At 43.3% G+C, this 14,786-nt stretch overlaps 1 protein-coding gene across 1 annotated transcript; it reads right to left on the reverse strand.

The window, feature by feature from the left end:
* Window positions 1-777: 777 nt before the first annotated feature.
* rnf11a (ring finger protein 11a) lies at window positions 778-11,286 on the reverse strand. Its single transcript, XM_039772638.1, has 3 exons — window positions 10,852-11,286; window positions 8,207-8,376; window positions 778-4,894 (listed from the first exon to the last, which is right to left on the reverse strand). Exons 1-3 carry the CDS (start codon window positions 10,948-10,950, stop codon window positions 4,726-4,728), a joined length of 438 nt encoding a protein of 145 aa, XP_039628572.1. The 5' UTR covers window positions 10,951-11,286; the 3' UTR covers window positions 778-4,725.
* Window positions 11,287-14,786: the final 3,500 nt, after the last annotated feature.

Genomic DNA, 14,786 nt, shown 5'->3' on the forward strand with positions numbered 1-14,786 from the left:
CAAGTAATCAGCGTTGAGGACGAATCCAGTTGCCGAGATGAGCTGACAGACGGGTGTGAAGATACGCCTCGCACTGAACGCTTACGGCCGAGGGGGGCTGGCCTCATGCCTTCAGCCAGCCGGCCGGTATGGGAAGCCAATTCAACGCCAAGCCCCCGGGCCGGCTGACGCCTCAGCTACACAAATCTGGAAGGGTGAAAGGCGCCATATAAAATGCCCAGTGTGTGTCCTACAGCTCGCCAGCATTGCAACAGCCGCCACATTTACAGGGTGGAGAAGGGATGGAGTCGACGAAGGTGCTCAATAAAAATCACAGAGTTCAATCTCCGCCAACATCTCTCTCCATGAGCCTAAACAAGTTGCTTAACCTGCTAAAAGCCCCATTTTGTATTGCCGAAATCATTTGGAGAAAGGTCAGTGCTTGGTGTTCACTATACAAATAAAATAAAGAAAATCCAACAGCTCAGTTTCAACCACTGTGCAAATATACATTCACCGTAATAAAAAAAAGTGTGTGTGTGTCCATTTGGTTACCATATCTCCATCCTTCCAAAATATGGCGCAACAAACATTTCTTACTAAAATGCACTGCAATTGTCATTCCAACAGATGGTGCATCACAAACATTTCTTAGTAATAAAATGCATTGCAGTTGTAATTTCAACAGATGGCGCTTCACAAACATTAACACAGCTTTTCTGACTCCCATACCAAATGGCATATAACAGAGACATATGCATTGCAATTGTCATTCCAACAGATGGCACATCACAAACGTTTATAGTGATAAAATGTATTGTAGTTGTCATGCCAATAGATGGTGCATCTTATCCGCAGTGCAGCTGTAATTCCAACTGATGGCGCAGAGCAAACATTAACACCGCTTTTCAGACTCCCATACCAAATGGCATACAGACATACATATAAATCGCATTACTCATTCTAACAGACGCCGCATCACAAACCTTTTAGTAAGAACATGTATTGCATTTGTAATTTCAACAGATGGCACAGCACAAACATTAACACTGCTTTTCCAACTCCTGTACCAAATAGCATATAACAGAGAGATACATGCACTGCAGTTGTCATTCTTACAGATGGCGCATCACACACATTTATAGTAATACAATGTATTGTGGTTATGTCAGCAGATGGTGCATCTGCCTTGCAGTTGTAATTTCAACAGGTGGCGCAGCACAAACCTTAACATCACTTTTCCGACTCCAATACCAAATGGCATATGCGTTGTATTTGTCATTCCAAGAAATGGCATATCACAAATATTAAAACTGTTTTTACAAATCTCATACCAAATGGTAGATGACAGAAACATGTACTGCACTTGTCATTCCAACAGATGGCGCATCGCAAACATTAGCACTGCATTTACGGATCCCATACCAAATGGCACATGACAGAGACGCGCATTGCTTGGTGTGCTGCACGCATTAATGCCACGTTGATTACTTCGATTTCAAGCCATCTTAGGAAGAACAGCTAATGAATACACACACACACACACCACACGTGTTCAGAGTCCTTCACTCTTTTCACATTTTATTATGTGGCAGCCTTGAGCCAAAACCATTTAAATTCATCGCCACACTCAATTCACCGGAATGACAAAAGTGAAAACACGATTTTGGGGATTTTTGTAAATTCATTAAAAAATAAAAAAACACTGAGAGCCGACACCGACTCAAGTGTTCAGCCCGTGTTCAGTACTTCAGTGGCAGCAAATCCAGCTTGGGGTCTTCTTGAGTCCGACAGCACAAGCTTCACCCACCTGGCGTGGAGGATTTTTGTGCGCCATTCCGCTCGCAGATCCCCTCAGGCTTTGTCAGTTTGGATGGAGACGGTCAGCGGACGGTCATATTGAAGGTCTCCTCAGACGTGTTCGGTTCGAGGCTCTGGTCGGGCCACTCAAGGACATTCACAGAGTTGTCCCCAAGCCACTCCAGTGTTGGCTTTGCTTTGTCCTGCTGGAAGGCGACCAATCGGTCAAGTCGGACGTCCACAGCAGGTTTTAATTAAGTTAAGGAGTTTAAGTAGAGAAGTTTGCTCAGTTCTCTCTCAAACTGGATTGTCTCCCAGTTCCTAATGCTGCCACCATTGTACTTCACCACTGGACTGGCATTACACGGGTGGTCTGCGGTGCCTACTTTCCTCCAGACTTAACGGTTAGAATTGACAGCAAACAGTTCAACCCTGGGGTCGTCAGAGCAGAGAATCTCGTTTCTCACAGTCCTTACGGTGCCTCTTGGCACCAAGTGGGTGTTCATGTCTTCTCTTGGCCACTCTGCCCGAATCGGCATGAGGGCTACGGTGATGACTGTCCTTCTGGACGCTCCCTCAAAGTCAGCCAGAGTGACCACCAAGTTCTTAGTCACCCCGGCACGTAGTTGGGCTAGGCGGCCATCTTCAGGAAGAGTCTTGGTTGTTCTTTATGAATCATGAAGGTCACTGTGCCTGTAGGGACCTTCAGTACTGCAGACGTTGCAGCCTTCCACAGTCCCGAGTCTTGGCGCCATGCGGGTCTTTAACCTCGGGCAGACAATTTGCCATCGTCGGTGTTTGGTTTGTGCCCAACTGTAGGAATTGACTTTTGTAATCAACCCAAGCCGTTGAACTGACCCACAGGTGGACTACAAACATGGTGTAGAAACATCTCTGCGATGGTCAGAAGGAGGGGATGTACCTGAGCCAAAGCAAATTTGTAAAAATGTCTAAAAGTCTGTTTTCACTTTGTCATTCAGAGTTGTGAGTGTTGCTTGAGGAGAGAAAAAAAATTAAAATTTAGATGATTTTAAAATAAGGCTGTTGTCAAAATGCAAAAAACCTGATGGGCTCCCCCTCGAGTACTTTGAGAATGATGAACACACACACACACACACACACACAACGTCTGAAAATAATGACACCTGCGACTCTCAATCCAGCTCAGGAGGGCGTCAGTCCATTACGCATTGACATTTGCACAGTGGCCGATTTGGAGCTGCCATCAAACTGGGGTTGTGTTGAGGACAATTTGAGAAGATGGCCCAGGCATGCGGGGACGTTGAGTGCAAAACGCCGACTTCCCTTCTGCTGCTCCACCGCATGCCTCCCATCTTTTCAATGTCCAAATTGTAACACTATGGAGCTAACTGGATGGAATATGCAAAGCGCTCACTACAGGAAAGCAAAGTAACATCAAACCCCTCGACTTGGCCCACCATGCAGCTCTGAGCGTATCTCGTTATCTAGCCAGTCCTCACAGCGTAAAAGCTTAGCACGGTAACTGCCTTGGGATGGCGTCCACTATAGAAAGCTCAGTCAGTCCTTTGTTTTAACTCGCTTAGTCCTGAACAGGGTCACGTGGGGCGCCAGAGCCTATCCCAGGTGGCATAGGGCGCACGGTGATCGACTTTCTACGAGACCCCTGAGCAAGTCGTTCAATGTAAAGGTTCTAAAAATTCTTCAAATAAAAGGTTCACATACGTGATGGGTAAAGATGCCAGAGTACCCCTGAACATTTTCTCCATCTTTCAATACACATTTACAAGTTTACGCCGTGTGTAAAGTCCGCAGCCCATCCCATCATTTATATGACATGTCACTGAAACACTGGCAGAGCACATGTCAAATGTGTATTGGCTCATCTGTCACACACACACACACAATGGTTAAGGAGCAGCACCCTCGTGCGTCTGTCCTCTGGCGAGGCCTCAACAATGCCGACTGACTGGCAGCTCTTTTCCCGTTAACCTGGAAGTCTGTCCTCCATTTAAAACCACCATGGCCACGCTAAACCTACTAAAGTCAATTATTTCCTTCCTTTCCTGAAAATGTGGCTTTTTGTTTTTGTTTCAATCTCAAGATGTTTCATGCAGAGAAGGAAAGGAGCGGATAACATTTTGAAACCATTGGTTTTCCTTGTTATTTAATCAAACAGCCCAAGACTGTAAACTTTACACACACACACACACACACACACACACACACAGCTGTTTAAAGCACTGGGAGAGACGCGGACGGATGCAACAAGGAAATATATATGACGGGCAAACCTGAAATGCTCACGTGTCCTCTGAAGGGTATCGCGAGGCAGACAGGAAACGCGTCGCACCCATCAAGGCGCCCAACTGGTGACACACAGCATCATTAAAGCGTGTTGACAGACGTGGTGGCGCGTGCTTATGCTACAACACCCTGCATGTAAAATTGTAGAATTACATCTTACAAACAGAATTTATAGACAGCTGAAAAAAATCCATCTACACTATTCTTACCCATTAATAAAAAATATATATATATGCATCATGAACACTCTTTGAGGGGGGGGAAAAAAAAAAGACATCATCAATATTTAGTAGTGCAATCCATTCTCATCTCCTCACACCACGGAGGAAGAAACCTCTCTTGCATTTGAAGTAATTCAGGTCAAATGTAACAGTAATCACAGTCTGTCTAAGAGCAGCGTTATTATAAATTATTACTATTTCTATCCCCCCACCCTCCCCAAGACCACCGCCCAACCCCTACTTATGAGGATCACTTTGGTGCTGTGCGCTCAAAGGCAGATTGAGAGACGCCACTCTGCTCTCCTCTCCTCTCCTCCTGCAGCGCTCCAACCTTACATTGTGACGCTGCCCACTTTCAGTAAGACCGTAGGGCTGAGGGGGGCAGTCCAGGCAGGTGTGAGCGATTAGATGTGCCGGCGTGCCTCTCGGCTCGGGCCCCTCAGTTATCATATGAAGAGAGCAGAGCTGCGTCGACAGGCTCCATACAGGACGGGCAGGTGAACGAACGCATCAGCCAGTCATCGATGCAGTCCACATGGTAGATGTGCAAGCAAGGCAGGAACCTGATTGGGTCTCCGTATTCGAAGTCCATCATGCAGATAACGCATCTGTAAAGAGAAAGCAGAAATGTGAAACGTGATCTTATCAAAAGGGTGAATTGCAGATATCCGATCTTAAAAAGCCAAAGGTAAGGGGGAGCTGCTAAGTGGAAAAAAAAAAAAAAAAAAAAATGGAACTTGGGAAATCAAATGAGATGCAGAAATGACAAATGTCAGGGAGAAATAGTAAATAGGAAACAAAAGCGACAAACGTTCAACTCAAATGGCAAGTGAAAATGGCAAATGCTTGCCGAAAAAGAAAAAAAAAATTCAAAGTGGAAAAGAGATCCATTCATCCATTTTCCAACCCGCTGAATCCGAACACTGGGTCACGGGGGTCTGCTGGAGCCAATCTCAGCCAACACAGGGCACAAGGCAGGAACCAATCCCGGGCAGGGTGCCAACCCACCGCAGGACACACACTAACACACCAGGGCCAATTTAGAATCGCCAATCCACCTAACCTGCAGGTCTTTGGACTGTGGGAGGAAACCCACGCAGACACGGGGAGAACATGCAAACTCCACGCAGGGAGGAAAAGAAATGTTCGTCTTAAATTGGAAATATCAAATGTCGACAACAAATGAGAAATGTCACTTACTAGATGGCATAATGGTCTAAATCAAGGCTTGGCTCCAGCATAGGCAGGATGGTGTACTGGTTATGGCATTGGACTTCAAACCCAGGGGGGTTATGGGTAATTCCGTCCCCGCACACCACATTAGCGAGGCTTCTCTCTTAAGACCCAGTCCGTACGGAGTGTGTGTTGCCCTGCTGGCTGTAGTGAATGTGGACAGATAGCTTTACACACCACAAGTCACACAAAGTGTCAGGATGTGGATAAGCACTGACAAACATGAAGGTAAAAAAATCGATAATCTCTTTAACCTAAAATACACCATGGCGGGAGGCAAAGCTAAGGCTAAAGCAGCACCAGTTAAAAAAAGAGGGATATGTATCAAATTAAAAATGGGTGGGTAAGAACATACCAAAACTGGCTAATAACAATATTAACACAGGCTGCTGTGGCAGCACATGGGTTCAAATCCCACCACTGACACGTGCTGACCACGAGCCGGTGCCGCAAAAAACTAAAGAAATGTAATCAATTGTGTCTCAGATGTTGAAAGCTGCCTTCAATAAAGATGTCACCCAAATGATGAGAATATTCATAAATGCTGAACTTGAATGGCAAATGTCAAGCAGAAATAGTAAACAGGAAACAAACACGACAAAAGTCCAACTCAAACGGCAAATGAAAATAAAACTTGTCAAGTGAAAACGGCAAATGCTGAAATTTTCCAATTGAAATGGCAACTACTTGCTAAAAAGAAAAAAAAATTCAAAGTGGAAATGAAATGTCAGGCTATAAATTGGAAATATCAAATGTCAACAACAAAGGAGAAATGTCATTTACTAGTCGGCATGATGGTCTAAATGTCCACCTTATGTTATGGAAATCAAGGCTTGGCTCCAGCATAGGCAGGATGGTGTACTGGTTATGGCATTGGACTTCAAACCCTGGGGGGTTATGGGTAATTCTGTCCCCGAACATCACATTAGCGAGGCTTCTCTCTTAAGACCCAGTCCGTACGGAGTGTGTGTTGCCCCTCTGGCTGTAGTGAACGTGGACAGATAGCTTTACTCACCACAGAAGTCAAAGGCTGAGAATCCGTATACTTTAATGTAGGTTTCTGGCAAGAAGTCATATAAAGTATCAGGATGTGATTAGCATTGACAAACAAAAAAAAAAAAATCGATCATTTCTTTAACCTAAAATACAACATGGCAAGAGGCAAATGGAGGCTCTGATCGGGGCACTTGAGAGACTGAGTGAGGAGTCCGAATGTCTGGGCTTTCGAGTGTCCTGATAAAACCCAACAATCCAGGCCTTTAATGACCTCTTGGGCACGGCCATCAGCAGTGTGTCTGTCTGCGGAGAGAGTGTTGACCTCGTCGAGAGGTTTACTTACCTTGGCAGTGACATTCATGTCTCTGGTGACTCTTACTATGAAGTCAGTAGATGGATTGAGAGAGCATGGGGGGTCATGAGGTCGCTGGAAAGGGGTGTGTGACGCTCCTGATATCTGCAAAAGGATGAAGGTCCAAGTCTTTAGAGTCCTGGTGCTTCCTGTCTTGCTATATGGTTGAGAGACATGGACACTATTCAGTGAACCGAGATGAAGACTGGACTCCTTTGTGTCTGTCCAGAAAATTCTTGGGCACCATTGGATTGACTTTGTGTTGCTCATGGAGTCCCGAATGAGGCACATTACCTGCATTGTGAGGGAGCGTCAGTTACGGCACTACGGCCATGTGTTCAGTGGATTCTCCATGATTGACAGGAGCCTGCTCAGCGCCCGTCGCTCTGCCACGGATGTCAAACTGTCCAGCTCCATGTCTACAATAGAGCCTGCCTTCCTCACCAGTTCTTTATGCTGCCTCCCCAGCACACCACCGCATAGAAGCGGGCACTCGCCACAACTGTCTGATAGAACATCTGCAGCATTTTATTGCAGATGTTGAAGGACGCCAACCTTCTAAGGAAGTATAGTCAGCTCTGTCCTCTCTTATACAGAGCATCAGTATTGGCAGTCCAGTCCAATTTATTATCCAGCTGCACTCCCAGGTATTTATAGGTCTGTACCCTCTGCACAGTCACCTCTGATGATCACGGGGTCCACGAGGGGCCTGGGCCTCCTAAAATCCACCACCAGCTCCTTGGTTTTGCTGGTGTTCTAATGGCACTAATGACACAGGCTGACCATGAGCCTGTGCCGCAACTGGTAAAACTAAAGAAATGTAATAAATTGTGTCTCAAATGTTGAAAGCTGCCTTCGATAAAGATGTCATCCAAATGACGAGAATAATAATAAATATCAAACTTGAATGGCAAATGTCAGGCAGAACTGGCAAATGTGAAATTTCAATGCCAAGCAAAGCATTCCGGTGGAAACCAAACATGGAAAATGCCACATGCCAAGAGGAAATACTCTATCCTGGCATGGTAACGTGGAAAATTTGGGAAATCATCCAGTTCATTTCTCCCAGTAATCTTGGACACAAGAGAGGCACTAACCCTCGATGGGATACCAGGCCGCTTCCAAACACACACTTCACAATCGACAAACTCAAGGAAAGTTTGCAGCTCCATGATGAATCCTTACCCTGAAGAATTCCGGGTTGTTTGTGGGAAGTTCTGCTAGTACTATATTGTTGCCCCACAAGTCCCTGCCAGTACCTACTCAATCCTTTGCTGATGTAAATCTTCCTAAAATACACAAATAATACGGAGACAGAGAGACATGTCTGATTACTTACTCCTTCACTTTCTTTTCTGAAGGCTCAGAGCCGGGATCAAAGATTCCTTTGGGCAAATGCTGAATGAGGCCAATCCTTTGGGCGATTCTAACCTGTTCCTCCTCCGTCAACTGGGTGGCAAGTCGGGTTTGACTTGGGGTGGGATGGTACACTGGAACCTGGGCATGCTCCTTCAGAGAGAAACAGAGATGGATGAATAAGAATAAAATCAAAAACAGAGGAGCTCTGCTGTAAGAAGCTGCTAGGTCTCCACACCAGTCACTGCCATGTAGTGCCCTGAATACTAAAGACTTCTTGTAAAGGTAATCCATATTTTCTCCACTTATATGTTCTTACATTTATTCAGTCAACACCTTACCCTGTCACTTTTTATAAATCCATTTTATAGTGGAGTTTTCTCAAGGTGTGAAAACTGAAGGGTTATGAGCCTCAATGAAGATCAGTAGCACTGACCCTGCCATTTACAGTTCAATGCCACACATCTCAATCATTGGTAGAGTACGGCCATTTCCATATCTATGTAATATGAATAACTACAGATTAAGTGACTCACTCAAGGTCACGCGGCGAGTCCCAGGACACTGAAGCTTGTGGTTTCATATGGCACCTCTCCAGCTTGTATTAGAAGCACACACAACTTGTCTCCATGCTTTTGCCTGTCATCTACTGTGGCTGAAGTGACTCGCAGGCTAAAACTATTTTCAGACTTATTCAGAACCAGACAGGGAGTCAGAGGTGGAAAAAGGCCCTACAGCAAGAGCAATACCTCGGCCATTAGGAGGCCACATGGCCTTTTCAATTTGACAGCACCACTTCAGGAAAAGCAAGTAAGTTATGGTTATGGCAATTCTAGTAGATTTCTTTACAGCTGGAGTAACTACAGTTTTATTTGAGACGCTGAAAAAGAAGCTATCCTTCTAGTTGGCACAAACCCATCTTTTGAATTTTGAAGCCAGGACATAGCATACGTTTTAGCAGATTTCTTCCCCTACCAGTTTCCCATAGCATGCAATCAATCCGGAATGCTACCATAATGTGTCTAATGTATAGTGAGGGGTGTCTCAGGGACGCTAAAGTGGTAGGAAATATGGCAAAGGAGAATGGTGTGACACCCGAGCGAACTGTCTTTCCGTTTCCACTCAGGAGGGACCATGATGTCACTTTTGACACAACGTCAGGTTGGAGGGCCCATCCCTTCCACTTCAGTCACCATTTAAACTTGGCGGTGACCAAATATCGGTGTTACTTTGTGAACCGGCATCCAAGTGAGTCACTTTGGAGGCCCAGAAAGCTTCTTCTACAAGTTGAGGAGGTCAGTGCTGACACCCGAGGGTCTCATTCTTTTGCTGTATTATGTATGCCCTTACTTCTTCTTTGTTGGTATTAAATCCAAGCCAGAGACCCCAAACCTTATATTGGTATCTTTTCACTATATATAAACGTATACACACATACACACACATATATATATTTATAGACTTGCATACATACATGATAATATAAATAAAATGTATTACTATTATATCTAAAGAGATATCTATATATACACACACACACAGACATTAGCATTCAAAAGTTTGAAATCACTCAAATATTTTTTTGATAGCAAATCAATATCCTTTTTTTTTTTTTTTAATCACGATACTATTAAATCAATTTAAAAATACAGCCAAGACATAACTAGTGTGGCTAAAGGCTATTATTGCTTCCAAGAACTAATGTTTAATTCATTATTCACACATGACCCATTTTCAGCAGCCATTTCTTCAGTGTATCCCTCATTAGGCAGGTACTAACAGTAATGGGTTATTAGAGAAACCTTTTGTATGAATGCGTATAAACTACTGAAAGATTTCTTAGGATATGGCTCCTCACAGAAAGTACTAAAACACTGGCTTCTTTAAAAAAAATGTGATTTTACTATTAAGTACTTTATCCAACAAAAGCAATAAACTGTACATGAAAGAGTCACTCGCAATAAAAAAGATGACGTAACACAATACACATTCGTCCAAAACACAGGCTACATCCTCAGCATAGACTTACTGATGCACCTCTGTATGTATTGGTATTGCTGTAAAGCATATTGCTTACCATGAAAATATACTACAGAAAATCGTTCCTGCGATAAACTGTGTAAATAAAATAAAATACAACATAAAGCGCACATTTTGAGGGATAAAAGGAGACGGCCTCGCGATGATCCAATCATTCTGAGTGTAAGGGCGGCCAATGGGACCAGAGCCACGCCTGATCTGCAGGCTGCTTTAATTTAGTTTTTAACGCCGGATGTTGCTGCCTTGACCTCAGCTCATGTACGTGTGTTTGCGGTGATTTAAATTACCTTCAGATGGACGTGTACGGTATATTTAAATGTCTCCGTTTAAAGGTCTAAACGCAGCATGAAGGTGCCTCCCAAACGGGAGAGTGCAGTGCGCTTTCCAGGCCTCGGCAAGCCGCTTTAATGCCGCATTTTCTACTGAATACACCTCGTGCAATCTATCCGTTGGCAAACCTCTCTTTATCTCATTGCACAGAACCCGAGGCCCCTGTCAACCGAGTCTCAGCGTCAAGCCTGCTGACAACCCCGTCCGCTCCCGAGAAATCCTCGGGCTCTCTTAAGTACACTGTCCCACAACCCGCACCTGGTAAGGCGGAGGCGGCTCTCCGGGAAGGCTGGCACCGTCCGACTCGTTCAGCAGTGACAGATCATCAGCGGTCTGAGACGACAGGCAGTTCCCCATTGAGCGCCAGTGGCTCTAGCGTCAGAGAGGGACAAGGGACGTTGGCGTTTTTGCTGTATTTTCTTTCCCCCCGAGGAGGGGGAGGGCGAAGAAGGACGACTGGAATGATTTGCTCTGAGAAAACAAATATCAGTACGTAGATGCGATGTAGCACAATAATGAAGAACAAAAAAAAATGGTGATCCTGTATTACTTAAAGCCGTCTGAGGTACTGTCTCAGTCCATCGCCCCAAACAGAAAATGTCACTGAAACGCTAACGCATCGTGTTGCTTCTTCTTATTGAAGTGTCTCCCCTTACAGACGCTGCATCGCTGTGTTTACAAACTACAAGAGCGGAAGTGCTGGGTGATGCATTCTGGGATTTGTAGTCCAAGCGGAATTTCCCATCCTGCAATTCTCGGAAACGTCTGGTTGTGTGTGTGAGAATCGTTGCACACCTGGAAGAGCAATGTATTCTGGGATTTGTATTTGTCCATGCTCAGCTTTAACAGTTTCCCCGTAGTTCTTCATTGACGAAGCCTACGTTAAAACATCCATCCATTTTACCGAACTTGCATGCCAATTCTCATTTCAGAGAAATAAATACAACGGTCAGACTGTGTTAATTTAAAAAATCACTTTGTTAGAATATGGTTAAAATATAAAAATAAGTTTCACTTAAATAGTCCGCACCCACTTAATATACGGGCTGAGTCATAATTATGTTAACACTAATGGTACTGTTATGTATATCCTTATTAGCAATTTCTTTTGACAATTTATGTGCCACATATGGTACATGTGTTGAACATGATGGGGAACAGGTTGAGACATTCCTGTAAATCATCTTGCACATATGAAGTATGTTTTGTGAATAAATTGTTTCCTCCATTCAAATGTTAACATAATTTTGAGACAACCTGTATATGTACCTTACGATCTCACAGTTTATTAATCTGCAATGGGATATCGTGTTTAATTTTAAATCGGCAATTTGTGAGAGTGTGGAAGAGAGCACTTTTTTGAGGACTAGCATCCCATCAAGGGCTTGTTTCGGCTTTGCACATTTTACCTTTTGGATCGGATTTACACAAATGAAATACAGTTAAAATATATTTTTTAAATGTATTCCTGCCAAAAGGAGTATATTTTAAAATGCGTTACAACATACTACAAGGATAAATATATGACAGAATCTTACAGTACAGTGGAAAGTGCTGTAAAATATGTTAATTATTGCAGTTTTTGTATAAGAAACTTTTAAATAATAGTACATTAACATTCTAACTAACTTAATACAAAAATTGCTAAAGAACTCGGGCTGTAGCATGCAGATACAGTATATTTATAAATTAAAATGGTTTGTCTGTCTGACAATAGATGTATTCACTTCTAGAAACCAATACTGAAGAGATGTGCATTTAGCAAACTGGTAGCACAGCAATGTTCTAACAATTCTGGAAATCTCAAAAAACATTTAGTTTATAATACAAGTTTTAGTGTGGAATACATAGCATCCAACATGTGCTGGCACCAATAAATGGGATTCATTAGGAAGCTTCTGTTTATTTTTTTCCAGGCAAAAACAGAAGCCATAAATGAAATTTCAGAAACACAGAACCGAACAGTCTGTTGCATATTATATGCAATATATTTACAATATATTTGTTGCAATATATTGAGGGAAAAGTAGATTTTATTATATTTCAAATATAACCTTAAAAATAGATATCTGAACTGCATATATTCTGCGGTGGGTTGGCGCCCTGCCCGGGATTTGTTCCTGCCTTGTGCACTGAGTTGGCTGGGATTGGTGTTGGGATATAGCGGATTGGAAAATGACTGACTGGAGTGCATATATTGTATTTGGCAGTTTTAGGTACAGTATATTGCAATATATTTTATTTTCATAAGGGAGGCTTCAGCATCTGTGATCCTGTACTGAACAAATTCAGTTCGGAGACTGGAACTTGTGTGCAAACGTATGCTTTCCATAAACTGTTGGGTCTGCATCACTATGATATACTGAAATATTGTTTAAACAGAACAAAATGATTTTATTGGGCTACTGTCATCAATCAAAGAATGTGCTGACAACTCCCTCCAGCATGTCCAAAGATGGGGCCTGCTAGTAGGTAGCTGAGTGACAGCACTGTAATGGAGTGAGACTTGCTTGTGTAGCACACATTGATGGTAATACATATATTTTCCTGTCTCTTTATTCACTTGCTTTAGTTTTTACTTTTTTTCTTTTATGCCCCTCAGCAGGTCTACACTGGTTTGAAGTCCCATATTTTCACCACTCGACCACACTCTATTCTAACAGTGCCAACAAGCTGCAACATACGAAAGAAAAATGAAAATAACAGATATGATAAACGAGGGGAGACTATTTAATCCATCAGACTCGTTTGTTTAGCTGTCCCAATGTCTCCTCCAGATCCTTCTTAAGGGTTGTCAGGGTTTCTCCTTAAGGTCCACGGCTTTGTGGTTTATTTCAGATTCCCACAACTCTTTTTGTAAAGCAGTGCTTCATGCCTTCAGTCCTAAATGCACTTTCCCTCAATTTCCACTGGTGTCCTTGATTATGTGATTCACCCTTTATCACCTTTATCAATGCCTTGGAGGATTTTGAAGACCTGGATTAGGTCCCCACAGAGTCTCCTCTGCTCACACTATGCAGGTTTAATTGTCTGAGCCTGCCCTTAAGTCCTGAGATGCACTTGGTTGCTCTCCTCTGCACAGCTTCAGGTGCTGCTATGTCTTTGTACTGTGATGACTAGAACTGCACGTAATACTTCAGATGTGATGTCAGTAGTAAATAATAATAATAATCAGTTTAAGTAGAACATTCCTTGAGGGGAGCCTAGCAAAACCGCAGGCCTGCAAAGTCGCATATGACCTCAAGCAATTGCGGCAACAGCACACGGTTCCTTTTCAGCAATTTTCTTAACCACTGGATTGTGACCCAGTTTTGCATCACGCTGGTGGGTCGCAAGTTGCTGCAGTTTACATTGGTAGCGGTTTGCCCGCTCTGAGGATCATACCCAATCCCCTTCTACTCTAATGGTCACACCAGATGCATCAATCTGGACCACATGCCCAGCTCTGACAATCAAGCTCGATTCACCAAGGGGAACCAACCCCGGAGCTGGTAATTGTGCAAGATTAGCTAGGTAGGTCGTGAAGACACTTAATATGGGGAAAAAGTGGGCTGCAACAACACAAAGGTTGAAAAACACTGCTTTTAAGGATAGTGAGCGACCTAAAAAAGCAATATAAACAGCAAAGAGTCTATACAGTATTTACTTTTGGCTACATTATAAAACCACCTTCAAGCATTAGGTAGTCAGTTAGTTATCTTTATTACTTTTATATAATTGGTCGACACCTTTATAAAACGCGACTGACAAAATCAAGATGTGTATAACTGTTTATAGATATTTCTTTACAGTGCAAGTACGACGCCCAGTGGTACACAGTAAAGCAAAAGCAGTTGAACTGGCAACCGTGTCAGTTAAAAAGCCAGCTGCCTTTGACACTACGCTATACTTTCTATCTACAACATTACACTTTAGCTGTAGGTCCTGTCATAACACCAGAAAGGAGGAATTTGGATGAATGGAGAAGGGCTTTAGAAGACAAAGTACTGAAGATAAACAGGAAGAAGACAGAATATTTGAGGTTTCATGATGATCAGGATTCATAAGTTAGCCTGTAGGGAGAGCAATTGGAAAAAGCAGATATGTTTAAATATGTAGGATCAGCGGTAGCCCAAAATGGAGAATTAGACTCAGAGAAAACCCGCAGAGTGCAGTGTGGATGGAACTATTGGAAGAAGGTTTTAGGAGTATTG

This window comes from Polypterus senegalus, chromosome 12 (genome assembly GCF_016835505.1).
Source record: "Polypterus senegalus isolate Bchr_013 chromosome 12, ASM1683550v1, whole genome shotgun sequence".
Lineage (NCBI taxonomy): Eukaryota > Metazoa > Chordata > Cladistia > Polypteriformes > Polypteridae > Polypterus > Polypterus senegalus.

Bases quoted from the DNA above. Each gene is read 5' to 3' on its own strand.
- rnf11a (XM_039772638.1), bottom strand. From the start codon at position 10,950: ATGGGGAACTGCCTGTCGTCTCAGACCGCTGATGATCTGTCACTGCTG. The intron at 8,377-10,851 runs GTGCGGGTTGTG...TTCTCTCTGAAG, and splicing joins AGCCGCCTCCGCCTTACCAG to GAGCATGCCCAGGTTCCAGT. The intron at 4,895-8,206 runs GTAAGTAATCAG...TTCTCTTTACAG, and splicing joins TCAGAAAAGAAAGTGAAGGA to ATGCGTTATCTGCATGATGG.